Source organism: Podarcis filfolensis, assembly GCF_964270895.1.
Source record: "Podarcis filfolensis genome assembly, chromosome: 8".
Lineage (NCBI taxonomy): Eukaryota > Metazoa > Chordata > Lepidosauria > Squamata > Lacertidae > Podarcis > Podarcis filfolensis.
In genome coordinates, this window is record NC_139611.1 from 42675050 (window position 1) to 42700112 (window position 25063).

The following is a 25063-nucleotide window of genomic DNA, read 5'->3' on the forward strand; positions in this document are numbered from 1 at the left end:
CTGTCTTGCAATAGTTCTACTGTTCTATGGTGGTGTTTGGGGATGTTTTCAGCCCCATGAGCCTCTTATGTGGGGTTCTGCAGTGTTTAGTTTTATCCACCATGCTTTTTTAACACCTGAAACTGCCACTGGGTCATCAATATGCTGATGACACACAAGTCTACTTTTCCTTCAAAGCTCAAGTAAGATATAATGGATCAGTGCTTGGCCTCAGTAATGAACTGAGTAAGAGACAATAAATTGAAGCTCCATCCATATAAGTGGCACCAAATGGCATCTATCAGCTTCAGCTGGTAGCCCAGATGTGGTCCTATAGGGATAGTCTGGCTTCAGCTCTGGTAATCCCCACATTGCATTGTATGTAAGGCTGCTAACGAAGGCAGTTTGGAAACTACATCTAATGCAGAATATATCTGCTTCTCAGAAACAAGAAAGCATGAACATATACCACGGGTTTTGGCCTGACTACAATGGCTACTTACGGTATTTGTTTCTGGGCCCAATTCAAAGTGCTGTTCTTAACTTTTAAAGCCTTATACGACTCGGAACCTCTATGCCTAAAGGATTGCCTTTCCCCCATATGTTTTATAGATTTAGATCCCACGCTTCTTCCAAAATGGAGGTCAGGATGGCATACCATAACCATTTACGGGGTGCTTTCCCCAGAGAGGCAAACTTTGTCAACATTTCAGTCCCAGGCAAATACATTTTTGTTTTCCTGGGCATTTCAGTAGCAAACTTGCATTGTTAACTCTATTTTAACATGTTTATATGGTCTTATCATTTTTTTTATTTGACTTTGGGGATTTTTAATGAGAAGTGTGTCTGTAAGGGTCCAGGCTCTGGGCCTATAGGCCCCGGTGGTCTGTGAGGTTTCTCCTGGAGTTCTTGTCTAACCACCCTATCTTCCAGTCATCTAAGCCCTGACTTGGCCCAGTGGCAGACCTTGATGTCTCAAATTTCAGTGGCACCCTGTGCAATGCTAAAATTTGGTGCCCTCCAACCTCATTCTAAAGCATAGTTGCAGTGGCCTCGAGGTTCCACTCCCAGTGCAACCAAACCAGCTGTGCTTCCCTAAATCCACTTCTGCTCAGCCTCCGCATCTGGTGACCTTGCAGTCGCAGACTCTGGGTCCAGACCAACTTTCATGACCACCACAGATTTAGTTGAAATAAGCCTTGGACAAAGAATATTGCATAGCTCTCAAGTCACTCGTGACATAACTGGAATGCCAATATTGAGAACTGCTTCCCTGGAATTTGGGGGGGGGGAGGATTAAAAAGCAGAGTGAAGCAGCCTTGTAGATGAGAATTCATTTTAATGACAGAGACAGGAGGAAGATGATGGAAACTTGTAATTTTGGCAAGAAAGGGGGAGGGGTAACAGCAGGTGTGTCAGGAGGATGATCTACTTCAGAGCAGAAGACTAAGTGGCATTTGACAATTTAACCAAGTGCCTAAAGGTCACAAACTGGTGATATTAGAGGTGGTTTTCAACTATCCTAATACGCAAAGGTGCTTGAGAAAACAATGGGTAGTGAACAAGCAGTGTGATTTTTCAGTAAGGATCTAATCACAAAAATATAAAAAAATAAAAACAGAAAAGGAATGCATACCTTGTTGGAAAGGTAAATGGCACAAGAACTGCAGTTCTTTGAATGTGAGGACAAATAATTTATGAAGCTGGTAGGGCAGCTGGGCATTTCAAGAAGGGATGGGAAGAACTCAGAGAAAGCTCCACTGGTTTACTTGGAAAATGGAATCTCCACATCCCTTAAGTGTGTCTGCGTCTCATAATTTACAAAGCAACAAGGGGAAAACTTTCAAGGACTGTCAGAAGAAAAAGAAGGTATCCAGTGAACCATTCCTTGCTCAGCACCATATCTGTTTAAGACTTGAAGCAGAGAAAGGCAGAGAAAGATGAGCCAGAGGCAGCAACAGCTTTGCTACACAAGCCAGAGAACAACCTAGCCAGAGAGGATGCTGCCCTCTCATCCTTCAAAAGAATCCAGAGGAGGCAGAGTGGTGCCATCTGATGCAGGATGCTGCCCTAGACATGTTGTAGGTCTCTGGCTGGCTGCTCACTTCTGCCCACTTTGCCTTCAGCTGTGAAAAAGGGAGAGGAAGCTGCCAGGGACACTCATCGTGCCATTTGTTGTATACCCCCCCCCCAGCAACATCAGGGAGTTGATGTTGAAGTTGATGGCTTGCATGCCACTGTCCTTCCATCTCTCCAACTTCAATCAAAATGGCTCTCTCTTTGCTGTGTTTATTCATTATTGTTCCAAGCAAATTTCCCCATATTTTTATAACACTACAAACAAAAGCTATGAAGGCCAGGATGGGCTGGCAGGGTAGAGAGAAGAGAAGAAGTGGCTTCTCATACACTGTAGAGAATCCATTTACTCAGCGATTGGTACATTCAGCACCTCAAGCATCCCTGGCCCTATCAAGCAATGTCTTTTACACACTGAGACTGCCTTGTTTTTAGTTGGCTGAGGGGCAAGAAGACACCCTTGCTGGAAATGTTCGTACCTCAGCATGCAGCAGCAGAGTGATGGCTTCTTGGCAAAAGTAGGACCCCTTCTGTCTCTTCCATGAAATCTCTGCAGCTTTTGCAAATGCTGCTTAAAAAGCAAATTGTTTATATTAGAAATACATATGTACCAGCAGTTATTTTCAGGGGCAACAGAAACTCAGTGCAAGCAGCAATGCAGCTGCATGACTATTCCTTATAAAGCAGCCCTAGATGAAGATCCTTTCGGGCTGGAAGCAGAAAACCCAAAGGAAGCACAGCCGCACCCCCATGCCAAAAGCATATTCATATTAAGCAGCTGAAAATGTGCTAGTCCTTAAATGCCCCCCCATCTGCTACCTTAGGTGGATAGAGCAGTTTGAGGTGATGTCTACCAATCCCAGGAGGCTCACTACTCTGTGGATGGAAGACTAGCATCCTGTTACGTACATGTGTATGAAAAATAGAGGGGGGGTGGTACTGGGATGAATCCTTCAAGGGTGGGGGGGTTTTTTTGGCTTTTTGTTTTGGTTGGATGCTAATTTTTGGAAAACACCCAAATTGCCCTATTCACAGCTTTTATAGATCAACTCCCTTTTCTAGAAGACTTGGCTCCAACAGTTTTTAAAAGGTGAGTAAGATACCAAGTGTATACAAGTGTATAAAATTATGCATGGCATGAAAGCAATGGGTACCACTAATGAACAACTAATGAAACAGAATGTTGGATTCAGGACAAAATGACACTCTTCATGCAGTGTAGTCATGGAATTCACTCCCCTAGAAGGCAGTGAAGGCCACCATCTTGGATGGCTTTAAAAGACTAGACAAAAAAGGGCTATCAGTGGTGATGCTCTGCCTTGATGGTCAGAGGCAGTACGTTTCTCAGTATCACTTGCTGGAAACTGCAGGAAGGGTGAGTGCTCTTGTGCTTGGGCCCTGCTTGTAGGCTTTTCATAGGCATCTGGTTGGCCACTGTGAGAGCAGGATACTGCACTAGAAGGGCCACTGGCTTGATTGAGCAAGCTCTTCTTAGGTTGTTCTTATTCTTAATAATAATAGAATAAAAGAATGGTAGAGTTGGAAGGTACCATGAGGGTCACCTAGCCCAACCCCCTGCAATGCAGCAATCCTTTTGCCCAATGGGCAAGGGGAGGGGGCTTGAACCCACGACCCTGAGATTAAGAGTCTCATGCTCTACTGACTGAGCTATCCTGCAGGCCATAGTAATACAGCAAAACAATGCTTTTGAGGTTTCTCCCTCCCCTTAAAATCAAGTGGTATATAAATTTAATGAAATACATAAAACAAGAAAAAATGATGCACAGGTGTCTATCTTCTTACGGTGACTGGACAATTCTAGGCTTTGAGATAGGAAAGAACTCAGGGGTCTGCCTATGGGGCTTTCCCATACTATAAGACCAGCCAAGGATCAGCTACCAACCCGCACATCTCTTAAGCCCTCCCTGCCAAAAGAGACGGGGCAGCAAATCAGCCACTTACCTCTTTGCTTTGCACTTGAGGAGATGGAGACACTGTCACTGTCCCCTCATTCCACTTTCACCCAGCATGCTCCTAAGTCTCTTGAAGTAATCTGTGAAACGGAAGGGCTGGGAATTCTTTCTTAGGCACTTGGGGAAATTCTGATTTTGGAACACTTCATTTCCCAGAGGCAAGAAACTGAGCTAATGCCACCCTTCCCCAAACTGTGTCACCTATTAGCGGTAAGTAAGTCCTCCTGCAGAGCCACTTAGGCTTCACAGAACTGTAGCACACACTCTGCCTGGGCGCTAAGACACACTTGAACAAGAGGCAGCAGCTCTCATGCACTTACCCAGGGGATTTGCTGTCACAGACATTCTTCCCACATTCTGTCCCCCACGCATAAAAGTGCTCCCTTTCGTAGGACAGACAGGCACTCACATTCACACATACCCGGGGACAGCAGAGACAAGAGCTTTTGCTCATTTTTTTAATGTATCACAATGAGCAGGAAACATACTTGATGAAATATTTTCAAAGGAGTATATTCAATTACCATCTACAATCAACTTAACTATGACAACAAAGTGTTTTGTGACAAAATCTTTTTTTTTAAGAGTTCCGTGTGGTTTCTGTTTTTGTCCGTCTCCATGTATTTTGGTACAGTTCGAGATCAGCATTGTTACAGTAACAAAAAAGCTAACAAGACTACATTATAGAAAAACACCAAGAACATCATTTTTGGTTTCACTTGCTCTAGTTTTTGTACATTGCAAAGGCTGTTCATATACCTCTTCACCTCATTTATGCTTTCTGTTTTATCCAGACTTGTCCCCACCCCCCGCCCCCGAATCAAACAAATGAAAAATAGTCAAAAACTTTGTGTTTCACAGTGGGCAGGATTTCCAGCGCCATCAATCCAACCAAATATCTCATGTTCTCCTTCTGTTTAAGAGAGTCCCAGACTGCCACCCTTTGTGCTGGCTTGCACAGGGGCCCTGCTGCACCTCAGTCATCACCTGCCTGCCTATCTGGCACGGTCTTGGTTGGAACCAGAGCCAGCAACATTCCACTTCTTCAGAACACTCTGCTCAATAATGCCATGCTTGTGTTTTCCGTTCTATCACTTGGCTTAAATTCCAGCATCAAGGGAGAGCTGTTAAAAACAAAATGACATCTCCGCAGCGTGAACGGTGGCTCAGGTAAGAAGCCAGTTCCATGGGAAAGAAGAGGCTGGAGGATTTTGCAGCCCAGGCACCAAATACTGGCTGGCACAGAGGCCTCATTCCCACCCCCACTTCCCAGCACTACTCTGGGTGCTGCTTAGTGCAGCTCCTCCTCCTTCCCTGCTGAGCTTCTGCAGAACCCAAGTGCCAACCCACACAACCCAAAATGGCAGGGTGGGAGGAGGCAGAGGATGGCTTGGAGGGGCTGCTTGGCTCAGGGAGCTCTATGAACTCCATGTTGGCTGTGGGAGCAGGAGAGGGGAGAGGGGCAGCAGGGGAGGCTGCTCTGCCCTTCTAGGACAGAGACGTCTCTCATCAGACTGGGAGAGTCTCCCCCCACACAGAGGAAGAGTTATCAGAAAATGCACTGAAACACGATTTGGAGTGGGAGGAGGAAGATTGCACCCTGTGTGATTAATCTACGGGAGTGGGGCAGGGGAAGGGGGAGGGAGGGAGGGAGAAGGGGAAATAAACAAAATGATTTCAAAGCAGACCACGCAAACCTGACAGGTAAAGCTAGTGTTTAACTGGCAACTTATACCACACAGAGAACCAAAACAAAACAAAAAACTTCTATATGATACAGAGTAACATACAAGTTAAATGGCAAAAAATATATATATATATCTATATATTTTTCATAGAATTACAAACAAGATAAAATAATGGAAACAAAAACTGTACAACTTTAAAATTTAAAAAATGTTCATCTCAAGCAAGGGAAAAATACAAGGATCTTTGTAAAAAGGGAAAACAGCAACATTTTGTCCGCTTTTGACACCTTATGCTACAATTGGATACTGGCAGGAATATTCAATGGTACTCTTTTTAGTACGGTCTACTTAAAAAATTAAAAAAAGGAACTTGCATTGTGCATCAGTCTAGTCAGAAATATGTACACCAGTTCAAGGTTGAGTCTTCCATTAAGCTAAAGACAAAAAAGGCATGAAGAGTCCTGGCTTAGGGAGGGAAGGAGAGAGGAGGAGGAGGACGCTGCTGCTGTCCATTGGTCAGTCTGCCTGCCTGCCTGCCTGCCCACCCGCCCTTCCTCTCTGGGGTGGAACACACCAGCCTCACCCAGGGGCTCTGGCAGCTTCCACAGTTTGCGGGCTGGGGAGAAGGGAGGAAGGGAAGAGAAGTCTGAAGGAGAAAGAAGTGCCCCTTCCCTCCCCCTCCCCCCATTCACAGTCTAGTTCCCTTTTGAAACACAAGGAAGATGGTCAGGAAGAGGAGGAGGAGGAGGAGGCGGCCTTTCACTATTGAGGGTGGGTGCAGGGAGGGAGAAGGGAATGTTGACCTTTGGCTAGGAAGTGACCATGCAAGGCCTGCTTGTCTCCAAACTCTACATTGTAGCAGCACAAAGTTTTCCTTTCAATGTCCGGACCAGAGAAGATGCCACCAGGAGCAGAGAGAGATTTGCACCAGGCCCCAAATGCTTTTTGTTGCCTGCCCCTCTGGGGCTCACACGACACTAGCAGCGACACCACCCTAACAACGCAGGAGCATCGTGTTGTTTGTTGCAGTTGCAGGAAGGCTTGCTCCTCTGCTTGCAGAAGAAGCACAGAGAACAACCTACATGCATGTTTTTCTTTATGAGTTCCTTTATTTAAACTGATTCTTGTGGCGGTAATCAGAAACAAATCCTCAAGTCAAAAGAATCCTTTTTGCTCATTCTGCACCAGTGGTGAAAAGGGTTTGTCTTTGGATTTTATTTAAAGCATGAATTTTCTTTTCGAGGAAAGAAAAACAAAACAGAAAAACAAAACAAAACCCACCCACACATGCACGCGCGCACACACACGCACAAGCACACACACACACATAGATAACAAAAAGTCCTTGGAAAAAGGAAGAAGTGCACCCTAATTACCCAAAGAGAAACAAAGGCCTACAGTTCCAAAATGGAGCCTTTGAAGCATTTACAAAATGAGGAAAGGAAGCCAAAAGAAGAAGAAAAAGAAAAGAAGAAGACAGAGTTAAGTGCACAAGGGTAACAGACATGTATACACCTTAAAAAGTTTTGAACCCCCAACAAAAATATTCTGCAAGGGATCCTACTGACCCCCTTTGAAACCCTTTGAATTTTTTCTTTAGTTTTTATAAAATAATTCTGCAGCTGCCCTCTAAGAAATGAAGGCAGTGACCATAAGTGGAAGATTACAGGATGGAGAAGGGAGTCAAGGTACAAAGGGGGAGGGGAAGCTTCGGCGAGCGAATCGATGGGTTGTAATCTAGCTGGCTAGGAATGAACAAGACAACATCCAATGAGAAGCCGTCAGCTGGACCAATACAAAAGCTAAATGTACACAAAAGGGGTTTTTCTTTTAAATCTACCATACTGCTTCAGTTCATTTCCAATGCAACAATCTACTCAACACCAAAAATGGTCATATCTATCATAAATACAGAAAGTCAGTTGTTTTAAAACTTATTTTTAAGCTCCAAGTCCTTAACACTCTTTGCGTGTTGTTGGGTTTGTTTGTTTTTCTGAAAAGTGGGAGTGCTGAACTTTTCCCCTTGAAATTGGCTTCAGCAGAAAAGCTACCCTTAAAATCCCCAGAAAGCTAACACAGTTCACATTGTTTGTCTCTTGAAGACTTTCTGCCCATTTTTAAATTAACAAAAAAATTCCTTTTCTTGGAAAAAAAATAAAAACCAAAAAAGAAATTATATATATATATATTTATATAAAACAATGATTCTGAAAACCGAACAAAGTGTGAGCGATTGACCTGAGAATAAAAAGACGTTACATTTCTTTTTTTTTTCCTTTTAGCAAGCCATTGGTATCTGAATGCTAAGATAGCAAGAAATTTAAAACGGTAACAAGGTGGTCTGCTTTCCCATACAGTTATGCCGGCCTCTGCTGTGCTCTCAAAGGGGGGGGGGGGCTGGGGCTCCACAGACAGACAGAAAGACCCCGGAGAGGCAACCAGGGTGGGGTAGGGGGCTTGGGCCTTCCAGACCAACACAGCACAGCCGAAATGCAAAAAGAAAGCAATGGAAAATCTGCCGGCATCGGTATATGGGAAAACAACCCACACTTCTCTCTTCTTTTTTTCTTTTTCTTTTTTTTGGTTAGAAGCTTTGGAATTGCAGTTAGTCTATTTTTGAAATTGGTTTGTTAATTTTTTTTTTAATTCATTTTTTTAAATTGTTCATCTTCAAAGCTTACAATCTAAAGGTGTCCATTTCTAGGCTAGTGAGACCACCGTCCTTGGGGCAGCTTGGCTCCTCAGGCCTCTCCGCCGGGCTAGCCGGTCCATTGGACTTTTGGCTAAGATCCGAGTCAGACTCCTCCAAATAGTCATCTGTTGGCATCGAGGGCTGAACCCCTGAGGTGCTGCATGAACTTGAGGTAACCGTTGAAGATGAGGAGAGAGGAGGAGGAGGAGGCTTCCCCAGAGGAGCCTGGGGGACCACTTGAGGCCAAGACTTTCTGGAGGTGTGGGGGGAAGCTGAGGACGGGGGGGAGGGGCTGTCATTTGAGTGAGCGGCAGACTGCGAGGTAGATGCGGTGCTAGGGTCGGGGAGGCAGGCGGAGTGAGGTAATAGACTGGGGTGCTCTTTGGCGTTTCTTGCTGCTCTTGGGATTGTTCGATGTTTGTGCGAGGCAGACTCGAGATGCTGCTGGAGGGCTTCATCCCCGCACACCGTGCTCTCACACGCCACACACTGGTACGAGCTGTTGCCCTTGCTGCTGCCGCCCGTGGGCACATGAAGCACCATCTCTTGCAGATTCACCACAGACTGGCCGAAGAAGCAGAGGGACTTCAGGTGGTCGGTGGCTGCCTCCTGGGTGCTGAAGCCTGCCTGGCACTTCTGGCAGACCAGCCTGTACTGCACCTTTGGAACGATGAAGGGGTCACAGAGGGAGTCCACGGCACTGTTGCTTTCCGTTTCAGGCTCTTCTTGGGGTTTGGGCAGGTGGGGGGACACCTCGCGGGGTGCATTCTTCTGCTCTTCTTGCTTGGGGGATTCTTTGGCAGGGTCTTTTTCTGGGGTAGCAGCCCCTGAGGGGACTGGGGTTTGGCTTCCTTTGGGCTGCTGCTGCTGCAGCTGCAGCAATTTCTGCTGCTGCTGTTGCGCTTGCCTCTGTTGTTGTTGTTGTTGTTGCTGCTGCTGTTGCTGCTGCTGCTGCTGCTGTTGCTGCAACGCTTCTTGCAGGCTCTGTTGATATTGCTGGTACTGCTGCAACAGGGAACCAGGGGACAAGCCGAGCAGGGCTTGTGACAGTGCAGGGCTATAAGGGAACAGCCCCTCCATGCCATACATGGGCTGAAGGTACCCGCTCTGTAAGGCCCCTGGGATCTGAGGGGCATAGTAGGGAGAAAAACCAGGGACAAAGTAGGGGAGGAACTGGCTCGTCAGCAAAGCTGTGGGGTCCGAGTTCAGAGCTGCCTGCAGAGCCTGGAGCTGCGTGGGGTCCACAGAGTACTCCATGGCAGGCAGCGTGGCAGAGAGGGCAGCTGGGGCAGGCACCTCCACTTTGTCCTTCTTGGGTGCCAGCAGGGAATCCCCCTTCCCCCCCTTGGGTGCTTTGTCCTTCTCTTTTGTCTTCTCACTTTCTTTGTCCTTCCGAGGCGGTGGCTGAGGCTGCGGTGGCTGTGGCTGTGGAACCGTGGCCGCTGTGGCTTGTGCTGGGGTGGGGGAGCTCAGGGAGGCCGAAGGTTGTTTATTTGGTAATCCAGAGGTGGGAAGGCCAGGCGAGGGGATGCTTGTGCCGGGTAGACCCATCAGGTTGGGTTTTGGAGAAGTTAAAGCTAGAAAGAAAGGGACAGAAAGAAAGTAAGTTTTAGGTGGGAGACAGGTAGCTAGGCCTGTTCCTAAGCTGGACAATGGACCCAGAAAGGCAAAGGCCTGTATTTTGCCTCTGGTTGGAGAAAGAGAGGAGTTGTTGTTGTTGTTGTTGTTGTTGGTGGTGGTGGTGGTGGTGGTACAGAAGAAAAGCTACTTCCCCCTTTGGAGAAGAGGGCTCAGGCTATGCAGAAAACCCAAAGGAGGGCAGTTCAGTGAGCGCTGTGCCATAGCACCAAGGGTGTCAACAGAGAGTACTGCTGTACCAGGCCCAGAGGCAGCAAGGGGTCCCAGACTACTAGTATTCCTGGGATAGCTCAGTTGGTAGAGTATGAGACTATTAATCTCGGGGTCATGGGTTTGAGCCCCATGTTGGGTGAAAGATTCCTACACTGCAGGGGGCTGCACTAGATGACCCTCATGGTCCCTTCCAACTCTGTAATTCTATGATTCTATTCATTAAGAAGAATAAAAAATGTAGAGTGAACATTATGAAGCAAAATTATGAGGCATCATCTCAAGCAATAATTTTGTGAAATATGAACCTGCTCCTGTTTTTCAGTGATTTTAGCTAATGAGTGAAATCAGTATAGAGATATAGAGATATTCAGAGTCACACAAGCCCAACAGAAGACCAAAAATAAAATTTAAAAATGACCCAGGAAGTCCCTTCTGGAGGGACTTCCTGAATCATTCTGAAGTCATTTTTTAGCCTTCTTTGGTACCTGTGTCACACTAGATTTTCTGTAGATTCAGGAAATGGAGAAGGACTGCCAGGTTCATTTGGAAGGGACTTTTTGGTTCATTTTGAAACTATGTTTTCATCTTCCCTAGTAGAGAAGTGATTCTTGTCCAGAGAAAATAACTGAAAAATCCAGCTGTGACTGGGCAACAGCATGGCCACCAAAGAGCAAAAAGGCAGAAATTCATGCTCTTTCTATCTCAGCTTTTTTTAAAATGCAGAAATGTTGCCTATTCTGCTTGTTTTCATTAAAAAAATTACTGGGTTAATGCAAACACAAGTGCAAATAAAATCCATCTTAATATTGTGGTGAAGAAAGCATGGGTTACATTAGTAGCTGAGAGTTGCTATGTTAATTTTGCTAGAGCAGAGGCTGAGAGAGAGAAATAGATCTCAATCCTATGGTGTAGTTCAGGGTTAAACAGTTTTTGTGTGTGCTGGATTGGGATTATTTTTTGGGAGAATCCAGTTGTGGGGTAGGGTTGTAAAGTTCATTGTTCAACATGGGATGGGGGAAGGGGGGCTAGGGGGATTATTGTGGGTGGATAGTTGCTGCTAATATAAATTAATGGCAGCTTCATTTCCAAGGCTCATGCCCCCTTTGTTAAAAAATAAAGAAAAAAGAAGCCATTTGAACATTGCTGCAATTACTAGAAGGTATAAATGAATAATAACAAATGCTCCTAGAATGCACTGGTTGCTTTTAAATAATTTAATATTGACTCTATCTAAACATGCCACTGTAAACCCTCAGCCAATTTTGACCACCTCTCCCCTCCGCCATCTGAAATATCACACTTAGTTTTGCACTGAATGTTGTACTGCCAACCTAACCCACAGAAAGTGGGGAACCTCTAGCCTGCGGGCTAATGTTGGCCAGCTAAGTCTCCCCACTTGGCCTGCAAGGATGCTTTGGGTAATGATAATCAGTGCTCACCTGCCCAACACTTGATGCCATACATGCTATCAGTTATGAAGCAGGTACGGGCAGAGATTCAAAGGTACAACTGGGAGATTAAAGTGAGCTCCCAATTTTCCTTTGCTGGAGAAAAGTACACTCTCATGATCCATCAGCTGATCTGCAGTGGGAGCGTGTCATGCTTCAGGAGGGGGAAGTGGCTTCCACCATGTGTGTGAGGGATCTCCAATTTAGCAGCAAATTCAGTGGCAACAGTTTCTCCCTCCCAGCACTGCTCTTTGAACCTCATATTTCTGGATATTCAAAGAGCAATGTGTGGCTGTTTGTAAAAGAGTTTTCAAATAGCCAGTGCCGAAATAAAAAAACAGTGTCACCTGATGTCATTGTGATGTCAGGTGATGGACAGGTGGGCAGCTCCATCCACCTGTCAAATTTAATGCACGGAGAAATAAGAATCTGGCTCACCGGCTAGGAGAGGATTCCCTGCCCCAAACTACAAGAATATAACTGGTTTATAGCTCAATAAAGTGGAGTTCTTTGCATAGTTTAGTACTGGCAATAGGGTCTTGTACTTTTAACAGCTGTGTGGTAGGCAGAAATTCAACAGATCAAGCCTTTTCTAGTAAGGAAGCAAATTATGGAAGAGGAGGAGTTTGGATTTGATATCCCGCCTTTCACTCCCTTTAAGGAGTTTCAAAGCGGCTAACAATCTCCTTTCCCTTCCTCCCCCACAACAAACACTCTGTGAGGTGAGTGGGGCTGAGAGACTTCAGAGAAGTGTGACTGGCCCAAGAAAGAAGCCTCATCTGCTGATTTTCTGTTACTCATACCTATTTACTTTTGGGGTGGTGGTGGTTCACCTGCAAAAGAGGACACAAATTTGTATATGACACTTAAGTATAGGCAAATTGTATGCAAAGTTATATCCTGTTTTGTGAGTAGGTCAAAAGGACAAGTCCACACACAATGTATAAATAAATTGTGATGTTTTAGTCTTGCTCATTGTGGGTACAAGGGAGTGCGGAGAAGGAACGGGGAGAGCTGCTGGAGGGCTCTTAGGGAAGGATGGAATATGTCCCATGACAATGTCTGGTTTTGAACTATTGCCATTTCCAGCTATGTTCTGGGAAAGCTGATGATGGGAGGGGTGGGCCCATTAGAACACCTTTTTTGGGCAAGTTAGGGGAAGAAGGAAGAGAGCATCTGCAGCAGCCATGACTAGAAGCAGAAGTACCTATCCTGCTACAAATTGCCAAATGCCAACTGTCCAGAGCTATCCAGACCTCTTCAAAAGGCTCTCTCGGTTTAAGGGGCCCCATGTGCAAAACTAGGGGAAGGGCCATTGCTCATTGGCAAAGCAGAGGGTCCCACAGGCAGTTCCTGTTAAAGAATGTAAGGAAAGCCTGCTGGATCAGGCCAAAGGCCATCTATTTCTATTATCCTTATAAAAGCAGATAAAGACATTACAATGATAGACCATATAAAACTGTTCCAAATTGAAGAGAGCAATATAAATTCAGTAAATGAGGTGGGTCCCACAGAACAAAATACTTTTAACTAGGGTGAAAAAGGTACATCTTCACCTTATGGCAAAAGCTGTGCAATGAAGATGCTCCTCTGCAGGGGACAGAGGCCCACCATTTAGGAGTTGTCCAAATTTAGAGCCTAAACAGTGGGATGAAGAAGGTAGAATAATAGTGGTGGAGGTCAATGTGGAAGGGAAGAGTTGGATAATTGTGGAAATATATGCCCCAAATGAACAGAAATGAATCTTCTATATTTATTTTTTTAAAACCAGAGGAAAGTCTATTTGAATTATATGATGGAAAAATAATAATAATGGGGGACCTGAATGGGGTCACATCTCTGGAATATGATAGGGCAAATCGAGAAACAAGATCCAAGGAAGGGAAACTGCCAAATTCCGTTTTTGATATGATAAAAAACATGGACCTAATAGACTTATGGAGATTTAAACATCCAACAGAACACGAGGACAAATTTCATTCAAGTTCTCAAAATTCATCAAGTAGAATAGATATACAGTGGTACCTCGGGTTACAGATGCTTCAGGTTACAGACTCCACTAACCCAAAAATAGTACCTCAGATTAAGAACTTTGCTTCAGGATGAGAACAGAAATCGCATGGTGGTGGTGCAGCAGCAGCGGGAGGCCCCATTAGCTAAAGTGGCACCTCAGGTTAAGAACAGTTTCAGGTTAAGAACGGACCTCCAGAACAAATTATGTTCTTAACCCGAGGTACCACTGTAGTGTGGGTCTCCAAAGATTTGGGGATGAGGGTGAAAAAGGTCGAGATACACCCAAGAATGATCTCAGACCACAATTTGATATCAGTAAAGATATTAAGGGAGAAACAAAATGGTTACAGATGGAGAATAAATGAGGAATTATTAAACAATTCAGAAACTGTAACCAAAGGGGAAAAGATTCTAAAATAATATTTTGAATTCAATCTTAATAAAGGGGTAGATGCGAATGTGATGTGATGTGGGATGCAGGTAAGGCGGTCATGAGAGGATACATGATCCAACAAAATGCACATCAAAAAGGAATAAGAGAGGCAAAGATCCAAGAGGTATTAAAGGAACTAACAAAAAAAAGAAAGAGCTTAGTAAAAAAACCAGGTAAGAAAGAGCTATTACAAAGAATTAAAATATTAGCACAACACTCTATGCTAATTAATTACAGAAAGGAAAATTAAAGTGATAAAACAAAAAAGATTTGAATTGGCAAATAAACCAGGGAAGTTATTAGCTTGGCAATTGAAGAAAGAAAAAGAAAAAAGGATAATCAATGGTCTGCTAAAAAAATGGAACCCCCACAACCAATCAAAAAGAGTTGACACGAATTTGTTAAATTCTACGTAGATCTTTATAAGAAAGAACAAGAAAGCTCAGAACTGATTGAGAAGCATTTGGAAGAATGTAAACTGGACAAAATATCAGAAGAAAATGCAAAGATTTTAAATACTCCAATATCAATGATGGAAATGCAAAGGGTACTAAGCCAAATTAAGACAGGAAAATCCCCAGGGCCAGATGGTCTGTCGGCAGCATATAAGAAATTTCAAGAGGAGCTAACGCTTCCACTCAAAGATATTATGAATAAGGTACTGGAGACAAGAAGGATACCAGAGTCCTGAAAAGAAGCATATATAACTCTGATACCAAAATATGATGAAGACCTAATGGAACATAAAGATTATAGACCGATATAATTATTAAATAACGATTACCAACATTTTACGTTGATATTGGTAAATAGATTTAAAATGACTCTAAGAAATTTGATACATGAAGACCAGACGGGTTTTCTTCCTGGTAGACAAATGAAAGAAAATGTTAGGAACATTATAAATGTTTTGGAATACTGAGAAGTCCATAATGAAAAGCAGGCTTTCAATGACAAAGTTACAGGAAAAGATGGGATTTGGCAAAACCTTTCTAAAGGGTATAAAATCAATCTATAAAGACTAAACAGCAAATATTATAGTAAATAATATTTTAGAAAAATGTAAGATACACAAAGGGACGAGGAAGAGCTGCCCATTGTCTCCGCTGTTATTCATATTAATATTAGAAGTTTTGGCATAAAATATAAGGAAAAACGATAGAATACTTGGAATAAAAGTGGGACAGCAAAACTATAAATTAAAAGTATTTGTGGATGACTTAGTATTAACTTTACAACATCCGAGTGAGAGCATACCAGAAGTGATAGATGAGAGAGACAGTTCTGGAAAACTAGCTGGTTTCAAATTAAATAAAGGAAAAACCAAGATGATGGTTAAAAATATGGACAACCAAGCAAAAAACGATCTAGAAATCATGTATGGGTGAAAAGTAGAGAAAAAAAATTAAATATTTGGGGATCTGGTTAACAACGAACAACTATAATATTTACCAAGATAACTATGTAAGGGTTTGGAAATAAATAAAGAGAAATTTGGAAATATGGAAAAGAATGAAAATATCGTTACTGGCAGGATTTTGGCTATTAAAATGAATGTCCTTTCAAAAATGCTACTCTTATTTCAAAATATCCCAATAATTAACAACCCTAGATGCTTCAAAGAGTGGCAGAAAAATATATCAAGGTTTATCTGGCAGGGAAGAAAGCCCAGAATAAAACACAAAGTCATGATTGATATGAACGGAAGAAGAGGCTTCGCTCTACCAGACTTCCAAATCTACTTTGAGGCATCATGTTTATGGTGGATAAAAGATTGGATATTGTTGGAAAACATCAGAGGTTTAAATTTGGAAGGACGTGGTATACAATTTGGGTGGCATGCCTGCCTATGGCATGGGAAGGCTAAAATTTATAAAACCTTTACAAATCATGTGATCAGATAAATATATATACAGAGTATGGGAAAAGTACAGAAATCTATTAGAAAAGAAAACACCAATATGGATATCCCTGACTGAAGCCACTGCAAGAAAAGAACAAATATGGACAAACAATGGTTAACATATAAAGAAATCTTAGATCTTTCTGGACAGGAACCAAGGTTGAAAAATCCCGAGGAATTAAAAAAAATTACTAACAGATAGGTTACAGAAACATCAGATAAACAAACTGTTCAAGATGGATAAAAACACTGGATTTGCAGAACCAAAATCCCCAATTCACAAGGGATTTATTAGATATGAAAGTGAAAGTATTATAGAAAAATGTACAAACTGCTGCTAGAGTAGGATACAAAAGAGGAATTTGTGAAATCAAGTATGATTAAGTGGGCACAGGATGTGGGTTATAACATTGATTATGAGCTGTGGGAGAATTTATAGACAGTAAATACGAATTTTATGGCATGTTACGCATTAAAGGAAAATATGATGAAAATGACCCACAAATGGTATTTAACACCTGCCAAACTAGCGGAAATGTTTAAAAAAGAAAACGGTAAATGTTGGAAATACAATGAAGTAGAGGGATTCTTTTTCTACATGTGGTAGTCCTGTAGAGTAATCAAGGAATTCTGGGAAGTAATTTACAATGAATTAAAAAAGATATTGTAAAGAACCTTCCCAAAAAAGCTCGAGACATTCTTTTTGGGAATGGTAAAAAGAGAAGTCCCTAAAAACAACAACAACAACAAAAATATTATATGCCACCACTGTGGCCAGAATCTTATCGGCACAAAAGTAGAAAATGGGTACGGTACCCACCAAGGAAGAGTGGTGGTTTAAAATGCCTGAATATGCTGAATTGGTCGGCATAACGAGTAGGGTAAGAGAAAAGGAGGATAAAGAATATAAGGACCACCAGATATTTAGTTGCATGTAGGGATTGGTATGAAAGCTGTACAATTGGGGGAGTGGAGGAAAGAGCATGTGGAATGTGTTTTTTGCCTCCGTATTAAAAATGCAAACTACACACACACACACACACACACACACACACACACACACACACTTAGGGTGTGTGTGTGTGTGTGTGTGTGTGTGTGTGTGTGGGCATCCAGCAATTCTAAGGGACTGCCAAGAAAGCTCCCGTCCTCAGGAAGGTTGGTTGGTATCAATGATCACTTTCTCCTCCTCCTGTATCAATGTGTCTAATCCTCTTTTTAAAGCCATCCAAGTTGGTGGTGATCTCAGCTAATATGTCTGGGAAAGGCCTCTATGTCTGCTTTTGACATAGCAGCCAGAGATAAAAGCAGGGGACTAGATGGACCAATGGCCTGAGTGCACAAAGCAGCTTTATATGCAGTCCAGCACACCAGGAAGCTGAATTCCAGCACAGCCTTCCCTCTGGCATGCTAGCTTTGCAGGAAGAGAATTCAACGTTGAGGTGCTTTCACAAAACAACCCCCTTTGTCTGCCTTCTGATGGGAGAGTCCCAGGCAGACCCTGAAAGTCTGAATTGCTCCTGTAGTGCAAAAAGTGGCACTTCAGTGCTAAGTGGTAGAATTAATTGCAACTACAGAGCATCAGTTCTGCAAGGATCTGCGCTAGTCACCTGTAGGTTACAAAGCCCAATTCAAGGTGTCCAAGTTAATTTATAAAGCTCTAAATGAATTGAGACTTCAATGCTAGAAGGAGCATCTGTCCTTATACCAGCCTGCAAGGGAGGCCCTGTTGGCAGTCCTGTTGCTAAGCAGCCCATGATTCAGTGAATCGTGGTAGGACTTCTCTGCAGTGGCACCCTGGCTATGGAGTCCCCTTCCCCCTGAGGCCCTATCTGGTTCATCAGCACCAGCTGAAGATGTACTTCTTCATCCAGGCCTTGGGGGTGGTTCAGTATGGACCAGCTGAAACTGCATTATGCCCATCTGCTGTATGATATTGCTGGGATTTCAATTTTGTATTATATTTCATACTTTTAACGCTCAGGCATTCTATTTGTAAACCACACTGGGAGCAAATGTAATGTAAAGTAGTTTAGAAAATGAACAAACAAATTCAGATTGCAGAAAAGCTGGTTGTGAGAAATCATGATGATTAACATCCCACTGTGGTAAGAGAAGCGCCCACTAAACAGGAGAGGCCAAACAGGGGCCTTGGAAATGCCTGCATGAAAGCCAACAAATGAACAAGGGTCAAGGTGCTCAAGGCATGGAGCCAAGGACTGAGAAGCCACCTGCTTGAGGCCAGTTCTTGCTCTGCAGGAGGGACATGAAAGGTTGTCACAGGAAGGCCGTGTGCCATTTTTTTCTGCTAACTGGAAGCTCTAGCCCTTTTTCTCCCCTCTGTAGTTACTGCATGAGGAGCGGCCTCCAGACGATTAAATGACATTTTGAACTTAATCAAATTAGTGTTGTGAATTGTATTTCTTGCTGTTGGATCTAACTATAAACTTCATTGTTAATGCTTACGTTACGTTGTCAGAGTTGTGGGCTACCAGCAGGGTCCAAGAGCAGAATAAGAATAAAAACAAAAACAAAATAGAGTTGGCCTTGGGGCTTGGAGGGAGGAAGGAGCCTATATTGCTTCCTTGACCCCTGATGACAGTGGTGACTGGTTCTCAAGCAACCAAGAACCATCCACCTGAAACAGGAACCTTGCCATTGCATGCTGAGCACTTGTGCACGAGGTCAGTCAGAAAGTGGATCTGAGGAAGGCCATTTTTGCTTGTAGCAACCCAGAAATTCCTTCAGGGACCCTGTGAAGCTCACAGTGCATCAAAATCCCTCCTCCCCAGGACATGTACCAAAGAAGTGGTGGGGGGAATGCAGTGGAAACTCACCTGTGTTTGAGGGAGTGAAGCCAGGCAAGGATGGGCTGTTGAGGCCCGGCAAGAGGACAGGGGGGATGCCCTGAAGTGCTGCTGGGTAGGTGGAAGGAAGGTTCAAAGCCTGCAGAGGGGGGCTGTCAAACATGCCTTGCTGCTGAGCAGCCAGGCCGAGAACTTCATTGGCCTTCTTGATCCGGTCCAGCTCCTGCTGCGCCATCAACTGACGGACAGTCGCTGGGTCAAAGTACTCCTTCTCTTTGTCCAGCTGGCTTCCGATGGTGTCCTTCACTTTGGAAATGTGCTGCTGAGAGAAGATATGGTCACGTACAGACAAGCGGGCACTGTACTTGACACCACACAAAGTGCACTCTGTTTTGGGTCCCTCATAACTTGCTTGGTTAATGCCAAAATGCTTGGCCATACTGAGCTTGGCCTTCTTCTCCTTGGCCCGAGCATTCTGGAACCAGACCTGAACAACTCTCTTTGGCAGCCCAATATCGTTGCCCAGGACCTCACATTCCAGCATGGTTGGAGTCCTGTAGTCATTAAAGCAGGACTTTAGGACCTTCAGCTGGAGGTTCGTCATTTGTGTCCGGAAGCGCTTCTGTCCTGGCCGATCCCCGCTATCTCCAGACTTGCCCGCTGAGCCACTTGTGCCAGGGCTGGGTGAGCAAGGGTCTGCCAGGCTGGAGGTCTCACTGTAGTCCACAGTACCTTCATTGTCATACTCTTTGCTGTAGTAACTGGGAGCTGGGCTGACAAGGCCAGAAGACAGTCTGTCTTCATACTCTGACATTGCTATCATGGCAGCCTTGGTCAGGCCCTCACCTGGCCCTGAGGTGCATTTGGCTTCAGTGGTGATCCCCGTGGCACTGTCATTGTCTGCATTGCCTTCATCCCCTGTGGTGGTGTCTGTGATGGCTGTGTTGACAGAGGAGCAGTCATCGTTGTCCAGCTTGGTGTGGTCAAAGCTCAGATTGACAGAGGACATAGAGGGGCTCTCAAAGTCCTCTATCCCTTCTACTTTAATGGAGGAGGGGCTCAGCAGAGTTCGAGGAGAGAGCTCCAGAGACTTGCTCACTGGGGAGAGCGGAATGCCCTGGCTATCGCTGCTGGTGAGTGGCAGGTGAGCAAAGCTTGCTCCATCAAAGAGGTCTCCCTTCATCTGGAGCCCTCCATCACAATCTAAAAGCATGGCTGACAAGGTCAAGTTGTACCCTGCCCGCTTGGCTTCATGCCAGTGCCGCGATCGGATGTGTGCTTCCAGGGCTGTTTTGGCTTTGAAGAGGGCCCGGCAAAAAGGGCACCGCCTGTGGGCCTGGGCAGGCCCCACTGCCCGGAACTGCCCCTTCCGCTCCCGGGCCCGAGTGTTCTGGAACCAAACCTGCACCACACGTTTTTTCAAGCCTACCTCGTGAGCAATGTGGTCGAGCATCTTTCTGGTAGGGTTGGAATCAAGTAAGTATTTCTGGTAGAGAATTTCCAGCTGTTCTGGGGTGATGGTTGTTCGGAGACGCTTGTCCCTCTGGGGCTCCTCCCCGCCAGTGCTGCTGTCATTCTCGCCAGGACTTGCACTGGCTTTCTCCTCCAACTTTCTCTTCAGTGTGCTCATGGTGGATGTTGGTGTGGAGGGTGAAGTGGCTGAGCTCATGGGCAGCTGGGGGAGCGTACCAGACAGCAGCTGACTGGCCAGGAGTGGGTTGCTGGGGTCAAAGAGCATGAAAGGCATATCCAAAGTCCTGTCCAGAAACTGGGGGTGGATAAACTGGTTCTGGGCACTCAAGAAGTGGAGCTGCTGATGCTCTTGCCAATGCTCAAAGGAGGGAAACGCCAGTTTGCACTGGTCACATTGGTAGGGGATGAGCTGAGGAGGCATGTTGGCCAGCTGTTGAGGGGTGGATGTGTGAAGGGGCTTGAGGTGTAGGTGAGAGAGTTGTGAGGGGCTAGGACTGGACTGTGGCAGCACAGACTGTGGAGGAGGCTGGACTGATTGCTGTGGGGTGGGTGGGGAGGCCTTTGGGTGTGCTGAACTGGCCTTTGGCTCGCCTGGGTCCTGCTGCTGCTGCACCTCCTGCTTTGGTTGCATTTGCTTCTCTGGAGTTTGGTTTTGCTGCGTACTTGGAGGTTCAGGTTGCTTTGGTTTTTCATCTGTAGCTTCTGCTTTAGAACTATAGATGGAGAAGTCATCGTCTGCTTCAGCAGTGAGCTGTGGTAGGAAAGCTGAGGAAGAGCAGGCTGTGTTTGCAGAAGATGTGGGGGTGCTGTAGGCCTGGGAAGGCATTGGGGTGCTGCAGGAGGAACTGGTTGGGGTCAGCAGCTCTGCTGCATCCATGGAATCCTCGTTCTGACTGTCATCCTGCCCGTCTTCATCCTCATCCTTGTAGCACAGCTTTTTCTGATGTTTGATCAGGTCAAAGATGCGCTGGAAGACAAGGCTGCACTTCTTGCACTGGTAATTCAAGTTGCTTGTCCGGATGTACCTGTCATTTGTCAGTTCCCGTCGCTCTCCATCCTTCCCTTCCCCCTGATTCTCATAGTTTTTCCTGGCCTTCTGGCGAGCATTCTGAAACCATACCACTATCACACGGGTTGGAAGGTTGAGCAAATTCGAGAGCTGCTCGAATTCATCATCCTTGGGGTAAGCATTGGCATCAAAGAAATCCTGCAGCACTCGGAGTTGGTAGTCAGTAAAGCGAGTCCTGGAAGACCTCTTGCTTCCCCAGTACTCATGCTTTTGAGGCTCTGGAGAGGGTGGTCGAGAATCTACCTTCAGGTCCTCCAGGCTGGTAATTGGAGGGTTGCTGAAGTTGTATGGGGAGTCCTTGTTGCGCTGGCGCTCTTTGAAGAGTGTGTTCCGAAACCAGTGCTTGATCACCTTCTGTGGCAGTCCAGACTTGTCTGCCATCTCCTTGATCTGCTCCTCGCTTGGGGAATTGTTGATATCAAAATATTGCCTCAAGACCCGGAGCTGGTCATCTGTGATCCGAGTGCGTGGCCTCTTGTTCTGCTGCTGCTGCTGCAGAAGGCCTGGGTTGAGCTGGTGTTGGTACAGCTGGGCTAGGTCTGCAGGCAAAGCATCCACGGGGCCAAGCTGCGGCGGCAACTGGGCAGGCAAGGTTTGCAAAGGCATGGTCTGCATCATCAGGGGGGAGAAGATGGGCAGCTCCATAGGCATGGAAAGTTGAGTGAGGGGCAGCGATGGTTGGGCTGGTGTAATGGTGGGAGATGTAATGGATGGAGCCGAAGCAGGAATGGTAGGTGTAGAAGGCTGCTGTGGAGGTGGAGCAGGCAGAGGAGGAGGAAGAGGTGGAGGGGGTGGTGGCGGCGGGGGAGGGGGCGGCTCTGGAGTTTGAGGCCGCAGTGGGTACAGCTTGTCGTAGTGTTCACGGTACTGCTTGGCAAACTTTTCCAGCTGCTTGAAGGGGAAGTAATGCTGGTGGACATGTTCTTGGTGGCTCTTCAGGATGAGGACGTTGGAGAAGAATTTCCCACATGACTCACATTCCAACTTTTCCAAGTTGTCACCCTGCTCTGTCTTCCCAGCTTTCTTCTGCACCTTCTGCTTGTTCTCATTGTATTGAATGACCAACTCAAAACCAAAGTTTTCCAGCAAGGCTTTTGTGGCATTCCCACGTGCATCTGATGCGATACGAGGAGGAAACATAGAAGGTTCTGCAGGGCCCGATCCTGTCCCTGCCGACTCTGGCTTGTCTTTGGACTTCAGGGTGTCAGGCAGGAGGTCTTTAGAGATAGAGGTGCCATCCCCCTTTTCAAAGCTCTCCTGTTCCCTTTGGACTTCCTTCTCCTTCCCAAAAGCCTTGCTCTTCTTCTCTGAGTGTTGGCTCTGCTGGAGGAGAACACAATGAGGTGGCTGTGACAGCTGACCTTGAGGCAGCTGCTGCTGTGGTGGCTGCTGCAGGAGTGGTGGGTGGCCTGGCTGGGGGAGCTGCACCTTCAAGTCATCCAGAAGGCTAGGTCCAGTCCCAGTCAGTGTCAGCGTGCCGCTGGTCACAGGCAAGCTCACTTCGGGGTTCAGCTGGAACTCGGCACTGGGAATGTAGAAGGGAAAGAGAAGGTGCTGCTGCTGCTGGAGCTGGAGGAGGGTCTCTGTGGTCATCGGGAAGTGGGGCAGGAGAGCAGGGTTGAAGAGCTGTGACTGGATGAGAGCAGCTTGTTGCTGGAGCTCTTGCTGGAGCTGCGCCTGTACTTGCGCCTGTGCCTGTGCCAAGGTGTGCGCTTGATGCTGCTGCTGCTGTTGCTGCTGCCGCGAAGCAATCATGTCAGCCAGTTTCTTACGGTTCATCTCTTTGGGCTCAGAGGGGCTTGCAGCAGCTGCGAGGGTGGAGCTGGTACTGATGGGGTTGCTGAGAGAAGGGATCCCAGTGCTCTCGCAAGAGACCTGGCTGAGCAGGCTAGAGACGGGAGCTGTGCTGGCAGTGCTTGTGTTTGTCATGGCAAAGGAGGTGGTGGTGGTTGTGCTGATGGGGCTGGGTGTGGAAGAGCCCAGAGAGACGCTGTTGCTGCTGCCACCACTGCCACCAGCAGCTCCATTGCTGTTGCTGCTGCCACTGCTACCCCCTGCAGCCTCCAGTTTGGCAGCTCGTGCCTTGGTCTGATGTAGGACGGACCGCATGTGGATCTCTAAGGTGGAGCTCTGGCTATAGGCCACGCTGCAAGTGCTGCACTTGAAGGGCTTGTTGTCGGGGCTGCTGGTGGGCTCCGGCTGGCCAGAGGTGGACTCTTGGAGGGCACGTTTCAGCTTGTGCAGGTGAGAGACTGAATTGTAGTGGACCAAAAGGATGTTTTTCTGTGTGAAGGATTCTTTGCAAACTGTGCACTTGTATGGGCGGGATGGGTCCAGGAACTTCTCCATGGTGAAGTTTGGGCCCTTTCGGAAGGGGAGAGCTCGTTTTGGTTCTGAGCCAGAGTCTTCCTGTACAGACCCAGAGTCACTTCCTGTGGGACTTTGCTTGTCCTCTAGGTCACTCTCCTCCTCTTTGTCTTCCTCTACTATGACAGTATGGTCTTCAGCCAGCGAAGGGTCACCCATGGCCAGGAGGTCCCCGTTGACCAGAAGCCCACCGTACAGTTGCTGGATGTCAGCTTCACTCAGTTCCAGGTGACTTGTCTCCAGGTGCTTCTTGAGGGCTTGAAAAGTGCGGAAGCTGCGTTGGCAAAGGCAACACATAGTAGCTGCCCGGATGACATGGTACTGGGAGTGCAGCTGGAGCTTCTCGATTGTTTTGAAGGCCAGGCTGCATTGGTTGCAGCGGTATTTGTAAACGTGACGGTCAGAGACAGGCAACTGGGGCCGCTTAGTGTGGACCTCATTGAAATGCGCTTGCAGGGCAGTGGAGCTTTTGAACACCTGGCTGCAGCCCTTCTTCCAGCACAGAAATCCAGCATCATCCCTGGCAGAGGCCTGGTCAGGCGGAGCAGGCTTTGGTTCTGCCCCACGCTCCCCTGTGTTCTCAGAAGGCAGTAGCAGGCCTTTGCCTAAGTCCTCTGAAGTCTCTGTGGAGAAAGAAACAAAGAGGAGACCATGAGAGCCCTTGTCAGCCATAGACACATCCTCTGGGCTATTTAAGGAGCCAACAGCTATATGCTATTCATCTGGACATGCTGGGACCTCTCACCAGACTCTTCTCAAATGGATCAAGGGTGAAGACCCCAACCTTCTCCCTTTCTCACCAGAAGAACAAGATGCTCTCCTTCACGCTATCCTCTGTCTTGGCTCTGCCTTCACATGAACCTCTCTCTTCCCACTCAAAGCTCAGGCCTCACCCACTTCTGCTGCCTTTATGCACACACTATGAATGTGTGGTGCTTCTTCAACAGCGTTTTATAATGCATGGCACCAAACTGGCAGAATGTAACACCTAGTGATATGTCAACCATACTGCAATTAAGACTGCTGGGAAGGGGCATGAGGGAGAAGGAGAGCAAGAAGGGCATTCCAGGTCATTTTTCATTGTGTGTGGGAAAACACAAATATGTTCCCGGTTAGATGATGGAGATCTGAATGCACTAAAAGCTCCCCTCCCAACATACACCCAGAGGCGACCTTTGCTAAACTTTCATAATATGGTGTTCTGTACAAGGCCAAAATTTGGTGCTCCCAAATGGAACCTTGATTTTGCACCCCCTAGGCTTGATGCCCTGTGCAGGGGAACCACCTGACC

At 46.1% G+C, this 25063-nt stretch overlaps 1 protein-coding gene across 20 annotated transcripts in view; it reads right to left on the reverse strand.

Moving 5' to 3' along the window:
* Window positions 1-4472: 4472 nt before the first annotated feature.
* Window positions 4473-25063, reverse strand: part of ZFHX3 (zinc finger homeobox 3) — a 257142-nt gene continuing 236551 nt past the window's right edge. For all 20 annotated transcript variants that reach the window (XM_083626176.1, XM_083626174.1, XM_083626161.1 and 17 more), the window contains 2 exons: window positions 18894-24395; window positions 4473-9985 (listed from right to left, as the gene is read on the reverse strand). In XM_083626176.1, the coding sequence (XP_083482302.1) occupies window positions 8394-9985; window positions 18894-24395 (7094 nt within the window). In that variant the 3' untranslated portion in view covers window positions 4473-8393. The remainder of the gene's footprint in view (window positions 9986-18893; window positions 24396-25063) is intronic.